Source organism: Larus michahellis, chromosome 9 (assembly GCF_964199755.1).
Source record: "Larus michahellis chromosome 9, bLarMic1.1, whole genome shotgun sequence".
Taxonomy (NCBI): domain Eukaryota; kingdom Metazoa; phylum Chordata; class Aves; order Charadriiformes; family Laridae; genus Larus; species Larus michahellis.
In genome coordinates, this window is record NC_133904.1 from 45204665 (window position 1) to 45220036 (window position 15372).

Sequence of the window (15372 nt, forward strand, 5' to 3'; positions counted from 1 at the left end):
TACCTGAAAGGAGGTTGTAGAGAGATGGGGGCTGACCTCTTCTCCCTGGTGACAAGTGATAGGACAAGAGGAAATGGTTTCAAGTTATGTCAGGGGAGGTTTAGACTGGATATTAGGAAACATTTTTTCACTGAAAGGGTTATTAAACATTGGAATAGGCTGCCCAGGGAGGCGGTGGATTCACCATCCCTGGAGGTGTTTAAAAAAAGGGTAGATGTGGTACTTAGGGACATGGTTTAGAAGTGTTTTTTGTCAGGGTAGGTTAATGGTTGGACTTGATTATCTTAAAGGTCTCTTCCAACTTCAGCAATTCTATGATTCTATGATTCTACTGCCAGACTCCCCAGTAACTCGGGTACCATACAACGAGGTCTGAACACAGCACTGTCCAAGTACCATCAACAAGCATCTATAAATACCTGCGTGTTGTTCTACGCTTACTGAAAGTCAACCACTTGTAGCAAAATGGCATTCACCAGAGAACTTATCCATCCCATTTCCTTTAAGGAGAACTAGGAGAGATACCATCCTTACATTCTTTGCTACATAATGCTTCCATTCTGAGCTACATAACATCATTATGAAGAAGTTCCTCCTTTCAGCCTGCCTTTAAATCCCCAACTTGCAAATTCGGACAGGATATGAAAAGACTCCAGCTAGGCCTTTCATCTTCATGGATCAGCACTTCCCAGAGGGTCTGCCAGTCAAATGTGCCCTCCCCAATACCTATTTGGCCTGGCCCCTGGCATCCTTTCCTATGCATTTCAATTGATGTCACTGATCTTGGCTCAGCAAATAATCCTTCTAATCACTGACAAGAACAGAGGCTGCAGCTCAGCGTTGCTTAGCAGGGCTAAGAGGAGTACACAGTAATAAAGCATTACTCTAGCAAGTGAGCTTGAAAATACGGCTGACCACACACAGGCAGCAGCTGCGACGAACAAGAAGGTGCCATTTTTTTAGAATAAGGACTTCAGTTTTGGTCCCTCATCATCGGGAGATCATTACAAAGCCAGCACTGTACCCATGAACGTCCTGCACCCTGACATGGCTCCATCTTCTGAGCTGGAAAATGGCACAGTATCTGGGCGTGACCCTCAAGGAGATGGAGGGGCACCAACTTTGTATAGCAAGGCACCAGGAAACACATAGCACGTACAGGCAGCTGCAAAGCATTTTGTATATCAGAGTCTCTGGGAACTTCCAGCGTAAAGACATAACTGTGCTGCCTTTGCAGAGAGCCCTGTATCCTCCAGGACTGAAATGTCACCACATCATCATTTTGGGAATACAGTTCCCATGGGAGCGAAGGCAAGGAGTGCTCCTTAGATCATTGGTGGAGTTGTATTCCTCCACAGCACCACATCCAGCTGGACTCCTGTGGAAAACAACTTTTTGAATCATGCAATGGCTAGTCACTGACAGCACTTGTTCCCCGCCATCACGCAGCTAGCAGACGCCAAGAGTCCCAGGGAAAGACATGGGAGAGCTGGGGGCTCTCCTCAGCCTGCCCAGCCCCAGGGCCATTGTTCCCAAAAGGATGTCTGAGGATTAATTAATTATCCTACAAGGGGCAGTAAGTAATAACACTCCTTGTGGAACAATAGAAGCTATTTGGTTGCCATGGCAATGCAGCTTCACTTGTGTGCCTTTAATTTATTCATTGCACAGTTCCTTTCCCAATCACACATGATGCCAAAAAATGACTTGTTTTTCTTGTTATCCATGTCCAGAGCAGGGGTAAGACACCGCCCTTTCCCCAGGGCATCTGTCACACAGAAGAATGATGCACATAAAATCCCTTTAGCCTGGAAACTTACATCACATGAGAACTCTTCTGCTCCCTAAATGTTTGTGCTTTAAGATGATTCTGATTTTTAAACCCTTTCTGAAGCTGCCTCACCATGGTTCTTAGAGATCTTGAGTAGGTTCTCACACATAGTCACTTTGTCCCCCATTTCCCCCCCTGCCCTGCCCCAATATATGTAAGGAGGATGGGCAGGAGATTAGGCTTGTCAAGTTGAACAAAGAGCCAGGAGCAATAATCAAAAGCCCAGAAGCACCTTCACAGTATCAACAGGAGTGTGGCATGGACAGTGCCCGGTGCCCAGCCTGATTACAGCCACGCCACAACCATCAAAGCACTCGATGTCCATCAATAGTGCTGCCCAAATCCTGCAAGATCCAGAGCAGCACGTGGGTGAAGGTCCATGCCAGGAAACCTGCTCTCCGCAGAGATACTTTTGTTGCTGTTTCTCCACGTCCCCGAGCACACACATTTTGTGGTGCTGAGGGACATGGTTTAGTGGTGGTTTTGGCAGTGTTAGGTTAATGGTTGGACTCGACAATCTTAAGGGTCCCTTCCAACCTCGACTATTCTATGCTTTGTCTCAGCCATCCTGCGGCAGAAGGAAGCAGGATTTCACTGGACGGGGGGGAACATCACATTCACATGGCAAGGGTTGAAAAAAGTTGCTAAGAGAACAGCTACTAGCCTAGGACACAGCATGCCTGGCCACAGCTGCTCACAACAGGCGTATGACAAAGCACTTGATCAGCCTTTATAGCCCATGGACATGTCTCCAGCAGGAGGTTCATCCTGAACCAGCCTCTGCAGTGCTCACCTATCGTCTCAGGTCTACAGAGGAGGACCAGGGCAGTTGTTACAGGTAAGGTGAGAACCAAATCCCCCACTTGCTCCCAGTTATGTTTGTGCAAGGTGGGGTCTTAAGCTACAGGCCCAGACCCCAAATTGTTCATACTGGCACTAACGAGGAGGGTGACAGCTGGTTCAGCGCATAGGAAAATTCAGGTCCAAGTTGAGACCGGGGGAGGAGATGACTCAAAGTTGAGCTCTGCCCTGACAGGCAAGATAGATGGAACTAGGTTAAGCCATCTGGTTCTTCTAAGTGGAGCCTAACCTCCAGCACAGCTACCCAATGCAATGGGGACATAGGTCCGTACCTGAATTTCTGACTGTACACACTGTCCAGTGTCACCGTTTCTAGACTGAGGTGTAACATGATGCTGATAATTGAGGTAATGGTGGGATGATAGTAGAGTCTGCAAAAGAAACTCTTCCGTATGAGAACCTGAAGGTTCACAGTTGGCGCTTCACCCTGGGTCATATCAACGTATACATTCAGAATCTTCAAGCAGTTTGCAAGCCAAAACGACAAGTGAGATCATCTCGCCTCCCCTCCTCCCCGCACCATGCAACAGCAGAATAGCTGGTGGGCCAGAGAAACAGGGCAGGAGAGTCCAGAAACAGATAAATAGGACAGGAGCATTGGGAGACTAAGGTTTTAATTGACTTGAACAGCAAGAGCTCTAAACTGGCCTAGGATTCTCCTGCATAGGTCAGGAACTGAGGAACAGCACAGCTGCTGCCAGGAGGTCCCCATCAGCCTTTCACTCCACCCAGCCTCATGGAAATAAGAGGAGTTTGGAGGAAAAGCCTCTGAGCAGGAGGGAGGAAGGCAAGGTCAGGCAATGATCAGCATGATCCATGTCTTCTGCTACGTGCTAAGGGTTTCTGAAAGACAGATAGGACAAGTCTGGGTGTGTGCCCAAACCATGACCAAAAGAATTAACAAATTTCACTTCAAACCATTGCTATCTGAGCAGGTAAATTTTTTCTTCTCAGTGGTATGAAAAGCTCCAGTCTACCAATGCCACCCAAAACCAGATCTCCATTAGATGCCTCCCTTTCCAGTACGGATCTCCAAAAAAATGCCAAAATACCACCAGCAAGCATGAGAAGCCCCTAACTGTTTTTCAACCTGTCAGGCACAGGCTGACAGTAAAGCCACCACTGTCTTAGTGTCAACCGAAAAATACAATTCGCATCTACTCTTTTAAGGCATAAGCATTATGGCTTGGCAAGGTGGCTGTGCAACTGGCACAGAAGGATACAGTATGAGAATCTACTCTGGATAAGATGCCACTAGCTCCAGAGATGCCAGCAGAGATCCTCCATCCACACGTTCACAGGTAACACCAGGGATACTTCAATGTGCCAGTATAGACACTCACTAACCCTACTAGAATTTACCCCACATTAGGAGGTGAACTACAGTCTTTCAGCACATCCAACCACACCACAAGTACCACCAGCAGGGGTAGATGTGTACCTCAGAGGTCCTACGTGCCAGTCCTCTCTTGCAAGTGTTGTTTCAAGTGAGTTCAGGATTCTTTCAGCCTGGGGCTGGGCTAAGGGTGTGGGGACAACTGTCAGGCAGTCACAGTGACACAGGCCACTCGGTGGGTGGAAAGAGCAAGGCTCAGAATGAAACCAGTACGCTGAGAAAGAAATTTGGAGAAAAACCCCTCATTTCCTGCAGCTAAGTGTTTGATTTTCTCTTTCATTGCATGGAGAAATCGTCCTTGAATTCATTATGCTATAGTGAGGAAGATTTCTGTCTTAAATCGGAGTTCCCATCACCCCTCAAAACTCTGTGTCCAAAGTAGAAAAAAAAAAAAAATACTTCTTCAGTACCAGACAAATGTTACACTTCCTCCAACAACTTCCCAGCGGCACAGAAGATCTGTAGTAGGAGGTGAAGGAAGCAGAGGTGTGACTACCCTGCTTTTCAGAAGTGCACCCTGAAATCTCAGGTAGCTCCAAGAACCCATTGTCTTAGTAGCACATTCCAACCGGAAAACGGAATAACAGTTTATTAGGATTTTTTTTTTTTTCCTTTCCACACTTACCATGTTGACTTCAGAGATCTGGTCAATGCTGGAGATATGGATGCTCATTCCCACTGTGACAGGGTTACCTGAAACACAAATGGACTGCGTTAGGACCGTATTCAAGTGCTCCTCCCTTATCTGCTATTAAGAATTGCATAGAAATGCATGGATATGATTTGAAGCAGCCTCACGTTCCTCAAGTATCAAGGATTTCCAAGGCACATGTGCTCAGATGATTAGAGAAGAGTAGATTTCTCTAACTCCCAGTCTTACAGACTCACCCCTAGAAGGAGTGCAGCCTAAGCTTGATTCTTTAATTCCTGGAAGTTAATTACCCCCTAGTTATACAATTATCTCTAGTTATTCCAAATAGTGCCTTCAGAGACCATCAGTAGGCTCCCAGTGGGCTTGCATAAGGTGTTACTGATTGACCATACAAAGAACATAGCAATCAAGCCCATGCAACACATGGGCAGGAAAGATACTCCAGCTCACTCCTCCATCGCTCTGTCTGCTCTGAGTGCTCAGTCTGAAAACCCCAAGTGAATTTTAATACCCAAGGTACGAGCCAAATACAGGGACCAGATCTATGAAGTGAGAAAGCAGCATTTGTATAGTGTTTTTTCAGAGCAGCGCTTGGATTGGAGAACAGATTCCACATTTTACCACGGGCATCAGGGCACATGTCACCCCGCATCCTCTTGCCTGCAGCCACAAAGCTGTGGTAGACGTCTGTGCACAGGTTTGCTGGGAAATTCAGGCATTCCCTTACTCAGCGATCAAGCTACCCTCGCACCGCAGTAAGGGCCACTGACTGTGGCGTGCAAGATGAGCTTGTGAGAAAACACCGCACAAGGGCAGGCACTGCCGGACCTCTCTTGCCCAAGAGCTTTACTACCACTTCCCACAAACCTGTAGAGTCAGAACAGACACCAGGCATTTCAGCCACTTCTTCCAGATGTGGAGGCATCCCAACTAGACCCAGACTCACACTCGGTTCCACATCACCCCTTCTGACTAGCAGGTCCCCCGGCCAGGCAACAGGACATCCCTTTCCGTGGTATTTAAGCCACATAAAACAATCTGCAGAGATACACATCCGCTACCAAAGCCAGCAAAAACCCTCCTGTAGCTTGAGATGGAGTTTCTGCATTCTACCCTTCTCCTGTCATCCCCACAGCCCCAAAGCCAGAGCACAAACCCAATCCCACCACAAGCAAAGCTCCTCGTCTCGCACACGCAAGGTGGAAAACGTTTCCTTCAATGCAGTACTAGAAAGGGAATGGCAAGCAGTCACGCCACTCAAGGTATTAACTCTTCCATGGACTCATTAGTAGATCTAAGTGCTGAAATATTTACAGATAATCATGAAATGGCTTAGCAAGTAATTAGGAGATCGGGGGAGAGGGGAGAACCACACAACTGGAAATGAAGTGATTTTTTAATTATGTGTTACCAGAAGAAGGGAAGTAGTGTCATTAGGGCTGCCTTGTGATTGGGTGCACTGTTAACCGAGACCCTCTGCTGCAAATTAAGCAGCATTATCCTTTAATGGAATATGAACAACACTGAAAACATCAGAATCAACAACTGTAATTAGGCCCTGCTATGCAAATCTCCTTAAAGAGGCAGTGCTCTTCTCCAGCACTCCCGGCTTGCTGTCGGGGTGCCGGAGGCAGGGGTGCTCAGGAGACCTTGCAGAGCCTCTGAAAATCCCTACACGGGCACACTCCCAGCCACATCTTTGCTGTGCTGCTACATTCATCTTTCACAAGGGAACCAGGTGGGAAAATAACCAAGAGTTACTCTGGGGAGAGTCGATTCTCCTGCATCCTCCCTTGCGCCAGAGGCACAGGAAAGCTTTTAAAGGAGTCTCACTTTGGTGATTTCTCTTTTTATTTTTTTCCCCTGAAATCAGGGGCTTGTGATAGAAGCTATAGCAGGAGGATGAAGTCACCACTGACCCGAGGGTCTTACAGACTAACTGGTTACAGGAGGAAAGACAGGCCCATGCGCAGGGCTGCAGCAGAGCTGGGGAGAAGCCAGCTCCTGACTCCCGAGACATTCTACCATGCAGTGCCGTTTCCTCCAAGGGTTGCCTTACTGCCTGCTTTGCTTCCAGCCTGCCACCATCGGTACTTGTGTCACTGCGGTTGTGTGTCTCCTCCTTCCTCAGTGCAAAAAGTGGTTCTTTGCCCACCTGCCGTGTAGGAGACCCACTGAAACCACCAGGATGGGTGGTTGTAGCAAGGGAGCACTGACAGCGCTGATATACAAATATTTGTCAAATACAGAGTCTATCCAATCTAATCTATCTGTCTAGACATTTGTGCTGTGTTCATCACCATGGTATCTGAGCGCCTGAGGTCATGCAGTGACTCAGTGTCAGAGCCGTGGATAAGATCCAAACCTCCCGACTCCCAACTCCAAGACAAACGCTGGAGCGGAGATCAGGCTGCTCCCTGTCAGCCCGGGCTCGGCTGCACCCAGCGCGCAGTCAGCAATGTTCCTCTTGGCCACTCTGGGCACCGCCAAGACCTCTGCACCCCATCATTCATGACAAGTGGGAGGCTCCACTGCCCGCTTGCAACCCCTGGGGTGCGCGCCCATCAACACACAGGCAGAAGCGTGCAATTGTTGTACAAACACCCTAAAGATGAAGGTATGCAAAGTCCTGCCTTTACTGGACCTACGCTTAGCTTGATCACAGGGAAGCCATTTCATCTTCTCCATCCCCGTTGGGGGACTGGCTCTCAGTCTCCCCAGGACAGGGATATGCGAGAGCATAGACACAACCAACAGAAAAATCATGCCCTACCTCTTACCGCAGCCCAATGAAAAACTAGAGCGGCTGGTGTCCAACATTCAGGCTGTAAGTAGTACACAAAATAAACAAAGGACATCAATTCTGCCAATGTTAATAGCTTCAGGCAAGAGGGATACAAAAGTAGGGTATTTAAAATATGGGATAACGTCATCTGTGAATTTGTCCAAAAAGGCAGAACTCTGCAGTTGTGGATCTGAGTCAAGGCAAAAGAAGCAAACCTGATATTAAAGGTCCATACTTCTATCCATGCCTTGCCAATGGGTGCAAAAAATTAGACCCCTTAAAGAAAAATCTTATGCCTAGAAAAGATTTGTGGGCAAGATCACAAGTGAGGGAGTGTGAGAAATCCTGCCACTTTCACCAGTGAACGGCACCCTCACATGTCCCCGTTTCTCACCACCACGGGAGAAATCACAAACATTTTGTCCTGAAAGTAGTTGGATGCCTGTGACAAACGTACTCGGGAAGTTGGAAGGGAAGCAGACAAAAGAGTTATAATAAAACCTGTCCTTTTTCTGCAAGTGATACTTGTCAAATATAAAAACAGTCAAGGTAGAGAACAAGTTGTGCTAATCTGCAATATTTTCCCAGCAACCAGTTATTACTTTCACATTTTATTTTATAATGCTTAAAAGCCCCAGAACCTAGAGTCATGTTGCTGCAGAAGTAATTCCTATGGCATGACTGCGGAGGAAAAGTCGTGTTTTCGAGCCCGTGTCTGCCTGCACTACAGCCAGAGGTGATGACAGCTGGATCAGGACATCTCTTCTAGATCTCAGCCTGGTACTTCAGCTGAAGAGAGCAAAGACGACAGCCCAAAATTCAGTGCAATGGGTCTCCAGGCAGTGGATGCTTACTTGGGCAGCTGCCCTGCACTAAGGTCCAAGCTGCCCTCTCTTCACTCCTACGCAAGGAAGTTAGACTAGAGCAAGCCTGGGTTTCTCTGCCATCGCATCTCCGACTGCAATACAGACACAGCCAAAAAGACTCAAAACCAGCAGGCAGATAAACAGAGCTTACTTTATATTATCATCTACTTGAAGCCACACCATTTTCATGAACTACAGCCAATGCTTTGAGGAGTCTGGTTCGTGCATTTCTGACCACGTGAACTTGGCAATGCTGGCAGAGCCAAGGCTTGCGGTTGCTAAGGGACTGGCATCAGCCTCAAACCTACTGTTTAGCCTAAACTACAGGAACAAAGGCACTAACAGGCATCTTGGGAGGTTGCACAGCCCTTATCTTTCATGGAAGCAGACTGGAGTTTCTTTAAGGCACCAGTGTCAGAAATTCCACAGCTCCCTTGGATAATCTCTTCCTGCATTTCGCTGCACTGAAGGTTTTTCCTAAGCATCTGAACTAAACCTTCTTTGCAGTGTAAATGTAGTTTTGTCTCATCATTTCCCCCAGTGTTAGTGAAAGAATAAATCAATCATCCTTCCTTAATAACAGCTTTTATGTACTGAGAAACCACGACATCCCTCTCCCTCCCCGCCAGTACTGCCTCGCCTAGATCAAATGCACCTGATGTCTTCAACCTGTCCACAGAGGTCATGTTCTCCAAAGCTCTGACAATTACAGTGCTGCTCTCCTCTGGCCCCTTGCCAATTTGTCTACATCTCTATTTTAAGGCATGGTATCCAGAAACCAGCCACCGAAGCAAAGATGACATGTCACCAGTACAGAGAAAAGAAAAAAAAAAAAAAAGCAACCTCCCGGGTCCAGGGTTCTCACAAAACCACAGAAGCCCCCCCAACCCACTGCACCCATCCTGGGAGCTGCTCACTGTGTGTTGGGGGTTAGAGGTGTCAAAGGGGCAGCCTAGCTCTTGCCATTAGAGCGCATCACGCGTGCAGGAAGAGGGAGTACAGCACTCTCTCTTTTGGACAAGAGGGAAGATTATTCAAGACAGCTTTGTGCATGAGCCCCAGCATTCCCTGCTTGCGACCTGCCTGTGGCATCACCAGTCTCTGAGATCCCTGCAGCAGCAGGAAAGCTGCTTTAAGGTCTTCTGCTGAGTAAACAAAGCCAACCAGAGAAAATTAGATGTTTCAGCCGCTAAACCTACATATAGAGCAGGTCTGTGCCTTACCCTGCAATGGTAAATACCCACAGGCGTAAGACTCCGTCCATGCAAAACCCTCCTCCTCACCCCCAGCTCTCCAGCAGCCAGAGGACAGGGGTGGTACTGGAGCCCAGAAAGAGAGTCCCAGACAAGGTTGCCCTGAGCTGGCCGGCAGAACTGTTTCAGCAAACGCAGGGCAACACAGCCAGGCATGAAGAGGGCAAGGTTTGCTGATATACTTGCCTACAGGACTGCAGTGCCTTACTTGCATTTTCAACAACACCCCCCCCACCAAAAACAGGATCAGCAGTTAGGGTATTCTCAGGCTTACCAAAGGCACGACCAGCACACAGACTGTAATTTCACTCGCGGGACTTTTTCCTTCAGTCTTATCCTCGCTTTCCTGAACAAGGGAGATCTGTTCAGTATCTACTTGGCTCTTTCTGCAGAAAATGGTTTGCCCAAGCCGCTGCCTCTGCTTTGTTCACAGCACTGAACCTCAGGGCACCCTGGCTTTATGTTTACAACTTTAAAACCACAACCCACGTCACTGCTACGTGCAGCGATGAGTTGGTTATACAAGGGCTGACAGGCACGGTTAGTTAGGAGGCAAGAGATCCCAGGTAGTCAGAGGTGCAGAAGGCAGCACATTCAGCACAAGGCTCACCACTAGCTGAGGAGCTGCTGCATGGATGCGACCATACAATCTCTTAAGAAATCCTACTCCCAAAACAGATACCCTTGAATAATTTTCAGCTGATGAACTAGTTAATCCCAGGCCATAGTTTTTTTAAACCCACCCAAAAGATAACTCAGGGGCCAGACTATTGTCAGGACACTCAAATTCACTGTGGAGGAGTCTATACCTACCCCCCAGGACAGGGAGAACGGAAACGCTCTTGGGTTTTCACCATGTAGAAGGATTGTAAGAGGAGTTCACAAATTGCTATCTGCATAATAGCTGTGCTCACAGATCAAGCCCGAGGCTCTGCTGCAGCAATTAATAGGGGAATATCTAAAAGATGCCATCCCAGAAGGCTACACAAGCCAAAACACAAAGAAGTTTCCCAACCCTAATTTTCCTGTTCCTTTCTTTTTTTTTTTTTTAGCTTAGGTACAGCATCAAACGCAACCTCAGTAAGTGTTAACATCGCTTCAGGAGCGAGAAAAGTTAACCATGTATCATGAAAGCAGAAGTGTTTTGGGAACCACTTTCAACCAGCATCTCTGATTTGTGGTGACATCTAGAAGGGCTGAGCTCAGCAGGGCCTCTTAAGAACCTGTTTAAACTTTTCCAACAAAATCTAGGTTTAAATACCCAGTAAACACTCTCCAACCTTTTTTCCACTTGTTTTTTCACTCTTATTTCCATGACCTCTCCCGCACCCAATGCTATGCCCTAAGCTTGGCAGGCGCAGCACAACAATCAGGAACAAACACATTCAGAGGCTGATATCAAAGCTTTTCCCCTACCCTTAGCAGGTCACTCCATGACATCTGTTGGATTTAAAAGAACAAAGCATACCATGACATTATGCTTTTGGCCACTGTCGTACATTACCAGAAAGAGAGATGGTCTCACAGCAAGTCAGCAAATATGACATTGCCTTCTTGCCTGTGGGGAAACAGGGAGTATGAGGGACTTGCTACTGCTGAGAAAGCTCCTCCACATGCAGCAAGCGTCGTATTTTGGAGCTAAAAGACAGGGCCCTGGTCTCCAGAATATCTGGGGCTGTCAATGCCTGCTACTTCCCCATGGATTCATTGTTCTGCCGGGGCAAGAGGGGTATCTACCACCACCGATTCTCATGGAGATTGCAGGTAGCCTCTAAGTAGGTCTGGCAGAAAACAGTTTCTGCCGCTGGTCGTTTCCTGCATTTTGCCACATTTCTTCAGGGATCGCTTGGCACCTTTTAAGCCGCTGAGCCTGCGCACAGAACAAGATTGTGCTTAACCTTGCTAGGCTTGCCACCCATCCGCGTCAGACCAGACACAGCAATACCCTGTGCAAGGAGGCTAATGAGGATTTCCATCCTGTGCCATTCCGGTCTCTTGGTAGCCTGGCTTTCCACTTCACCCAGTCAGATGACCGAGTTTGCACTCTTCATTTAAGATGGGGGAAATACTAGGGATTTCCCAAGAGAAATGAAAAGTTGGAGCAAGCTCTCACCAAGATGGTGATATCAAGGACCGCACACAGAACAATCAAGGGAGGGTACAACCATAGCATACCTCTTAAGCAGAGCTTTGGAATACCCAAACACTGAACAAATAAAGAGCTTCTGTAAGAGACAGGCTTTCCTCCAAGCAAGAATAAGGCCAATTCTTGAGCAAGGAACGAAGAGACGCAGCACTTGCAGAGCAGGCAGAACTGACCACTCAAGAACTGCTATCCTGTGATGCTCTTTGCGAACACACAGGTTAACCTTGATAAAGGCAGCCACATTTCCAGCATGTTGTCAAAAGAAGTTGTCCCTGTAGATCTGAAGAGATAAAGAGGATTTTCTCACGCAAGCTGTGCCTGCTGGTGAGCCAGTGCTGAGGGATCCTTTTGGAGGAACAATGCTTTCCCGACGCAGATGCAGCACTCATTCTGTGACTGTTCTAGGGAAAGCAGAGAGCTAAGGAGCACAATCTGTGAGGCACAATGGGTTACCTAAGCTATCTCATGGGTATTTTTAATGGATTAGTAGGTATTAGAGTGGGATATTGCAAATATCCCATGGAAATTTGGAAGTGAGAGAGAACAATCAACTGGCTGCAAAAACAGTGTAAAGGTTGTCCCAGAGGTATTGAAGGATTATAGAGGAAGCTAAATCAAGGTTGATTTTAAAAGATGTTGGTAGACAGCTACCCAAGCTGAATAAAAACAAGGTCTCAAATGTACAGGCTTAAAAACGGAACAAAGGGTAGACACCAACCCTTACAGCTTCTGTACTCCGGGTGGACTCATCTCAGCAGAGCACCTGTACACACACACAGGGCTTTCAGCATTAAGAAAAATCACTGACTACTCAGAATAACATTTGTTCTTGGGAGAGGCCTAGGTCAATATTCAGGAGGCAAATTTTTAAAGCTGTTTCATCCTCAGCAATGAAGACAGTCTTCCAAAGCCTTCCATGTGCGTATCTCTCGCCTGGGTGATGCACACTTGGTAAGGTTACAACAAAGTGAGAGGAAAATAAGTTCACAGGTTTGTCAAACTGCATATTTTACCTCATTTACAGACATACACAACTGCATCACCTTACCAGACTTGACCATTAACAACCTGGCAACACCAGCAGGTCCCAAGCAGTCAACTCTTTTCAAGAGTAACATTACCAGGAACACCTGTTCCCAACTACCACCCATTCCTTGAAGCAGGCAACACCCGGCTCAGACAGCAGCCGGTTCACTTTGCAGGGCTGCCACAACCATCAGCTTCTGTCAGAGCAGGGTGGTTGCAGAAAGCAGATCCAGATCTGACCGTCGGGAGATGCAGGCAACGCACCTCCTGGTGCGCTGTGCTACTAGAGTAAGGACTGATCACCTGCCCTCCTCTTCCAGGGACATTCCTGCTCCAAGGCATCCACACAGACCAGCTCTCTGGTTTTGAAATCTGCAGGGCACACACTTTGTGTTTTCTTTTACATCCCTCCCTGCAGGGGAGAGCACTTCTATGAAACATTGCATTTCCCTGTGCTTACGCTGAGTTAACCCTGGGAAAAGCAGATGCACTGCGCACCCCAGATCACTTCAGCTCCTACCCTGCACCAAGAGTAGTGGCAGGAGGGCAACAGGGCTTCCCGAGCAAGCACGCGTTGTAGACTAACAGCAGATCAACACAAGCCAGGCATTTTTTTTTTTTTCCCCCCAGCAGCAATTTGAAGCATCAGACCCACACTGATCAGCCACCCCCACATTTCTCCACCTGAGAAGTCTTCCCTCCTACCTCTGTCAGGATCCTGGCAGGCAAGTGCATGTCCCCTGTGGGCCCTGGCAGTGCAGCAGTGGGGCGCAGCTCTGGTCGCCTGGGAAGCTGTGGGCGTCTTGGGAGGAGTCCAGCCCTTTTGATTTCACTCAGGCCCTCAGAGCTTATGTTTGCTCCGTCTCCTCCCAGCCACCATTTCCCCAGCTCGGGCAGGCTCAGAAGCCTTTGGCACCCTGCTGTTCCTCCTTGCCTAGCCCACTGCCTGTTACCCTGCTTTTTAAGGCACAAAGGCGGCAGATCTTCAGAAAGGGTAGCACACAGACATTAAGTATTTTGAACCCCACAGGTAAATGTGCAAAAGGGAGCAGGGTATTTAATCATGTCCCTACAGCTTTCCGCCAAAGCACACTCACCACAAGCCTCAGTGCAGGCAGCTGCCCCGTCCTGCCTGCTGTCCACTTCCCCAGGTTAGTCTCAGAGCAGACCCACTCCCAGGGCTCCCTCACAGCCTGGAAAACACTCTTTATAGCCCAAAACGCTGGATTCCTGCACAAGCACCAGTGCTACAAGGTCCACAAATGCACATACATTTTTAAGCATGATTACAGCTGAACCCCTACTTCTGGGACCCCCACAGCACCATGACACTCCTTGCAGGAGCCCAGGAGGCAGGAGTACAGCAAACTACCCGGGAAAACTGCAGCATCCTCCTCCCACCCACAGCCAAACAGCTCCCAGTGCCAGGGGTGGTGCTATATGTGGGACATCCCATCCCATCCCATCCCATCCCACCCCACCCCATCCCAGTGCTCACAGGAGACTGACACAGGATCCAACCACCCAGCTCCCTCCCTCCCTCCACAGGAGCCTTCCACTCCCCTTAGGTGGGGCTACCAGGGTGTCAGGCAGGTGAGCCCATTTAGAAATTTTTCCTGTGTACCAGCTGGCAGCTGTGGAAATTTCTCCCATGTTGCCCATCAGGTTGTCTCACGTCACATCTCCCCACCCAGAGCACAAAGGTCCTGACCCACCTTTTCAGTGCTGGGCTTTTCTGGCACATTACCAATAAACGTCTGCTACATGGAGGAACCTCTCTCTTATATGCACTGGAAGGATCATCCCCCGGACAACTGCAGACCTGGCCTGTACTTGAGGATGTGACCTGTCTGGGAAAACACTCTCACACATTACCAAATCCTGAGCCATCTAATCCCCTTAGCTGAAAATGAGCCGAACAAAATTAATTTAAATGGGTTAACACAAGCTTCTCTGTTCATATCAAATCCATTACGCCGTCTTGGAAGTATTTGTAACAACAACAAAATATCTGGACTTGTCATTTTTATCAAAGTGACAACAAGAAGGTGTTTTCCTTTTTCTCCCCCTGTTTTCAATTTTTAATGAGTTAGTCACACCTCCTCACCACTGTTTACAGACTCTTGTCTTTAAAGGATACCACAGAACCTAACTCCTGGATTGAATCCAGTTGGACATGCGTGGCATGCGGGGAAAAAAGAAAAAGAAACAAGATGTCCAGCTCAGGACATGGTAAACTTGCACAAGTATTGAAATCAGGGATGGGACATCCAGGAGCAGCAGGGGACAGTCCTGCTGTGGGCCCCTTGCCGTATTTCCATGAGATGATTTTTTTGATGGTGCTGGATGTGGTCCTTCATCCCCCAACACAGCGCAAAATCAGTGGCTGAGGTCTCCAAGGGAGAGAAGGTCACTCCTTTCTTGTTACTTCTGTCAGGTCCTTTGCGGAGATACAGCCCTTTCCTGGTGCCCATCTTATCTTTCCCAACAGAGACTGTTACTAGGGCTTTTGTTAATGCTGACTTCAGATGCATCCCACCACCACCTCCCTGCACT

The 15372-nt window shown here is 48.0% G+C and overlaps 1 protein-coding gene across 5 annotated transcripts in view; it reads right to left on the reverse strand.

The window, feature by feature from the left end:
* The window catches only part of LOC141748278 (gamma-aminobutyric acid receptor subunit beta-4), a 76611-nt gene that overhangs the window by 43788 nt on the left and 17451 nt on the right, over nt 1–15372 (reverse strand). For 2 of the 5 annotated variants that reach the window (XM_074600043.1, XM_074600044.1), the window contains exon 3: nt 4714–4781. In XM_074600043.1, coding sequence (XP_074456144.1) covers nt 4714–4781 — 68 coding nt within the window. Of the gene's footprint in view, nt 1–4713; nt 4782–13521; nt 13712–13913; nt 13933–15372 lie in introns of those variants that run through there. The other 3 variants (XM_074600046.1, XM_074600047.1, XM_074600045.1) reach the window with 3 other exon arrangements.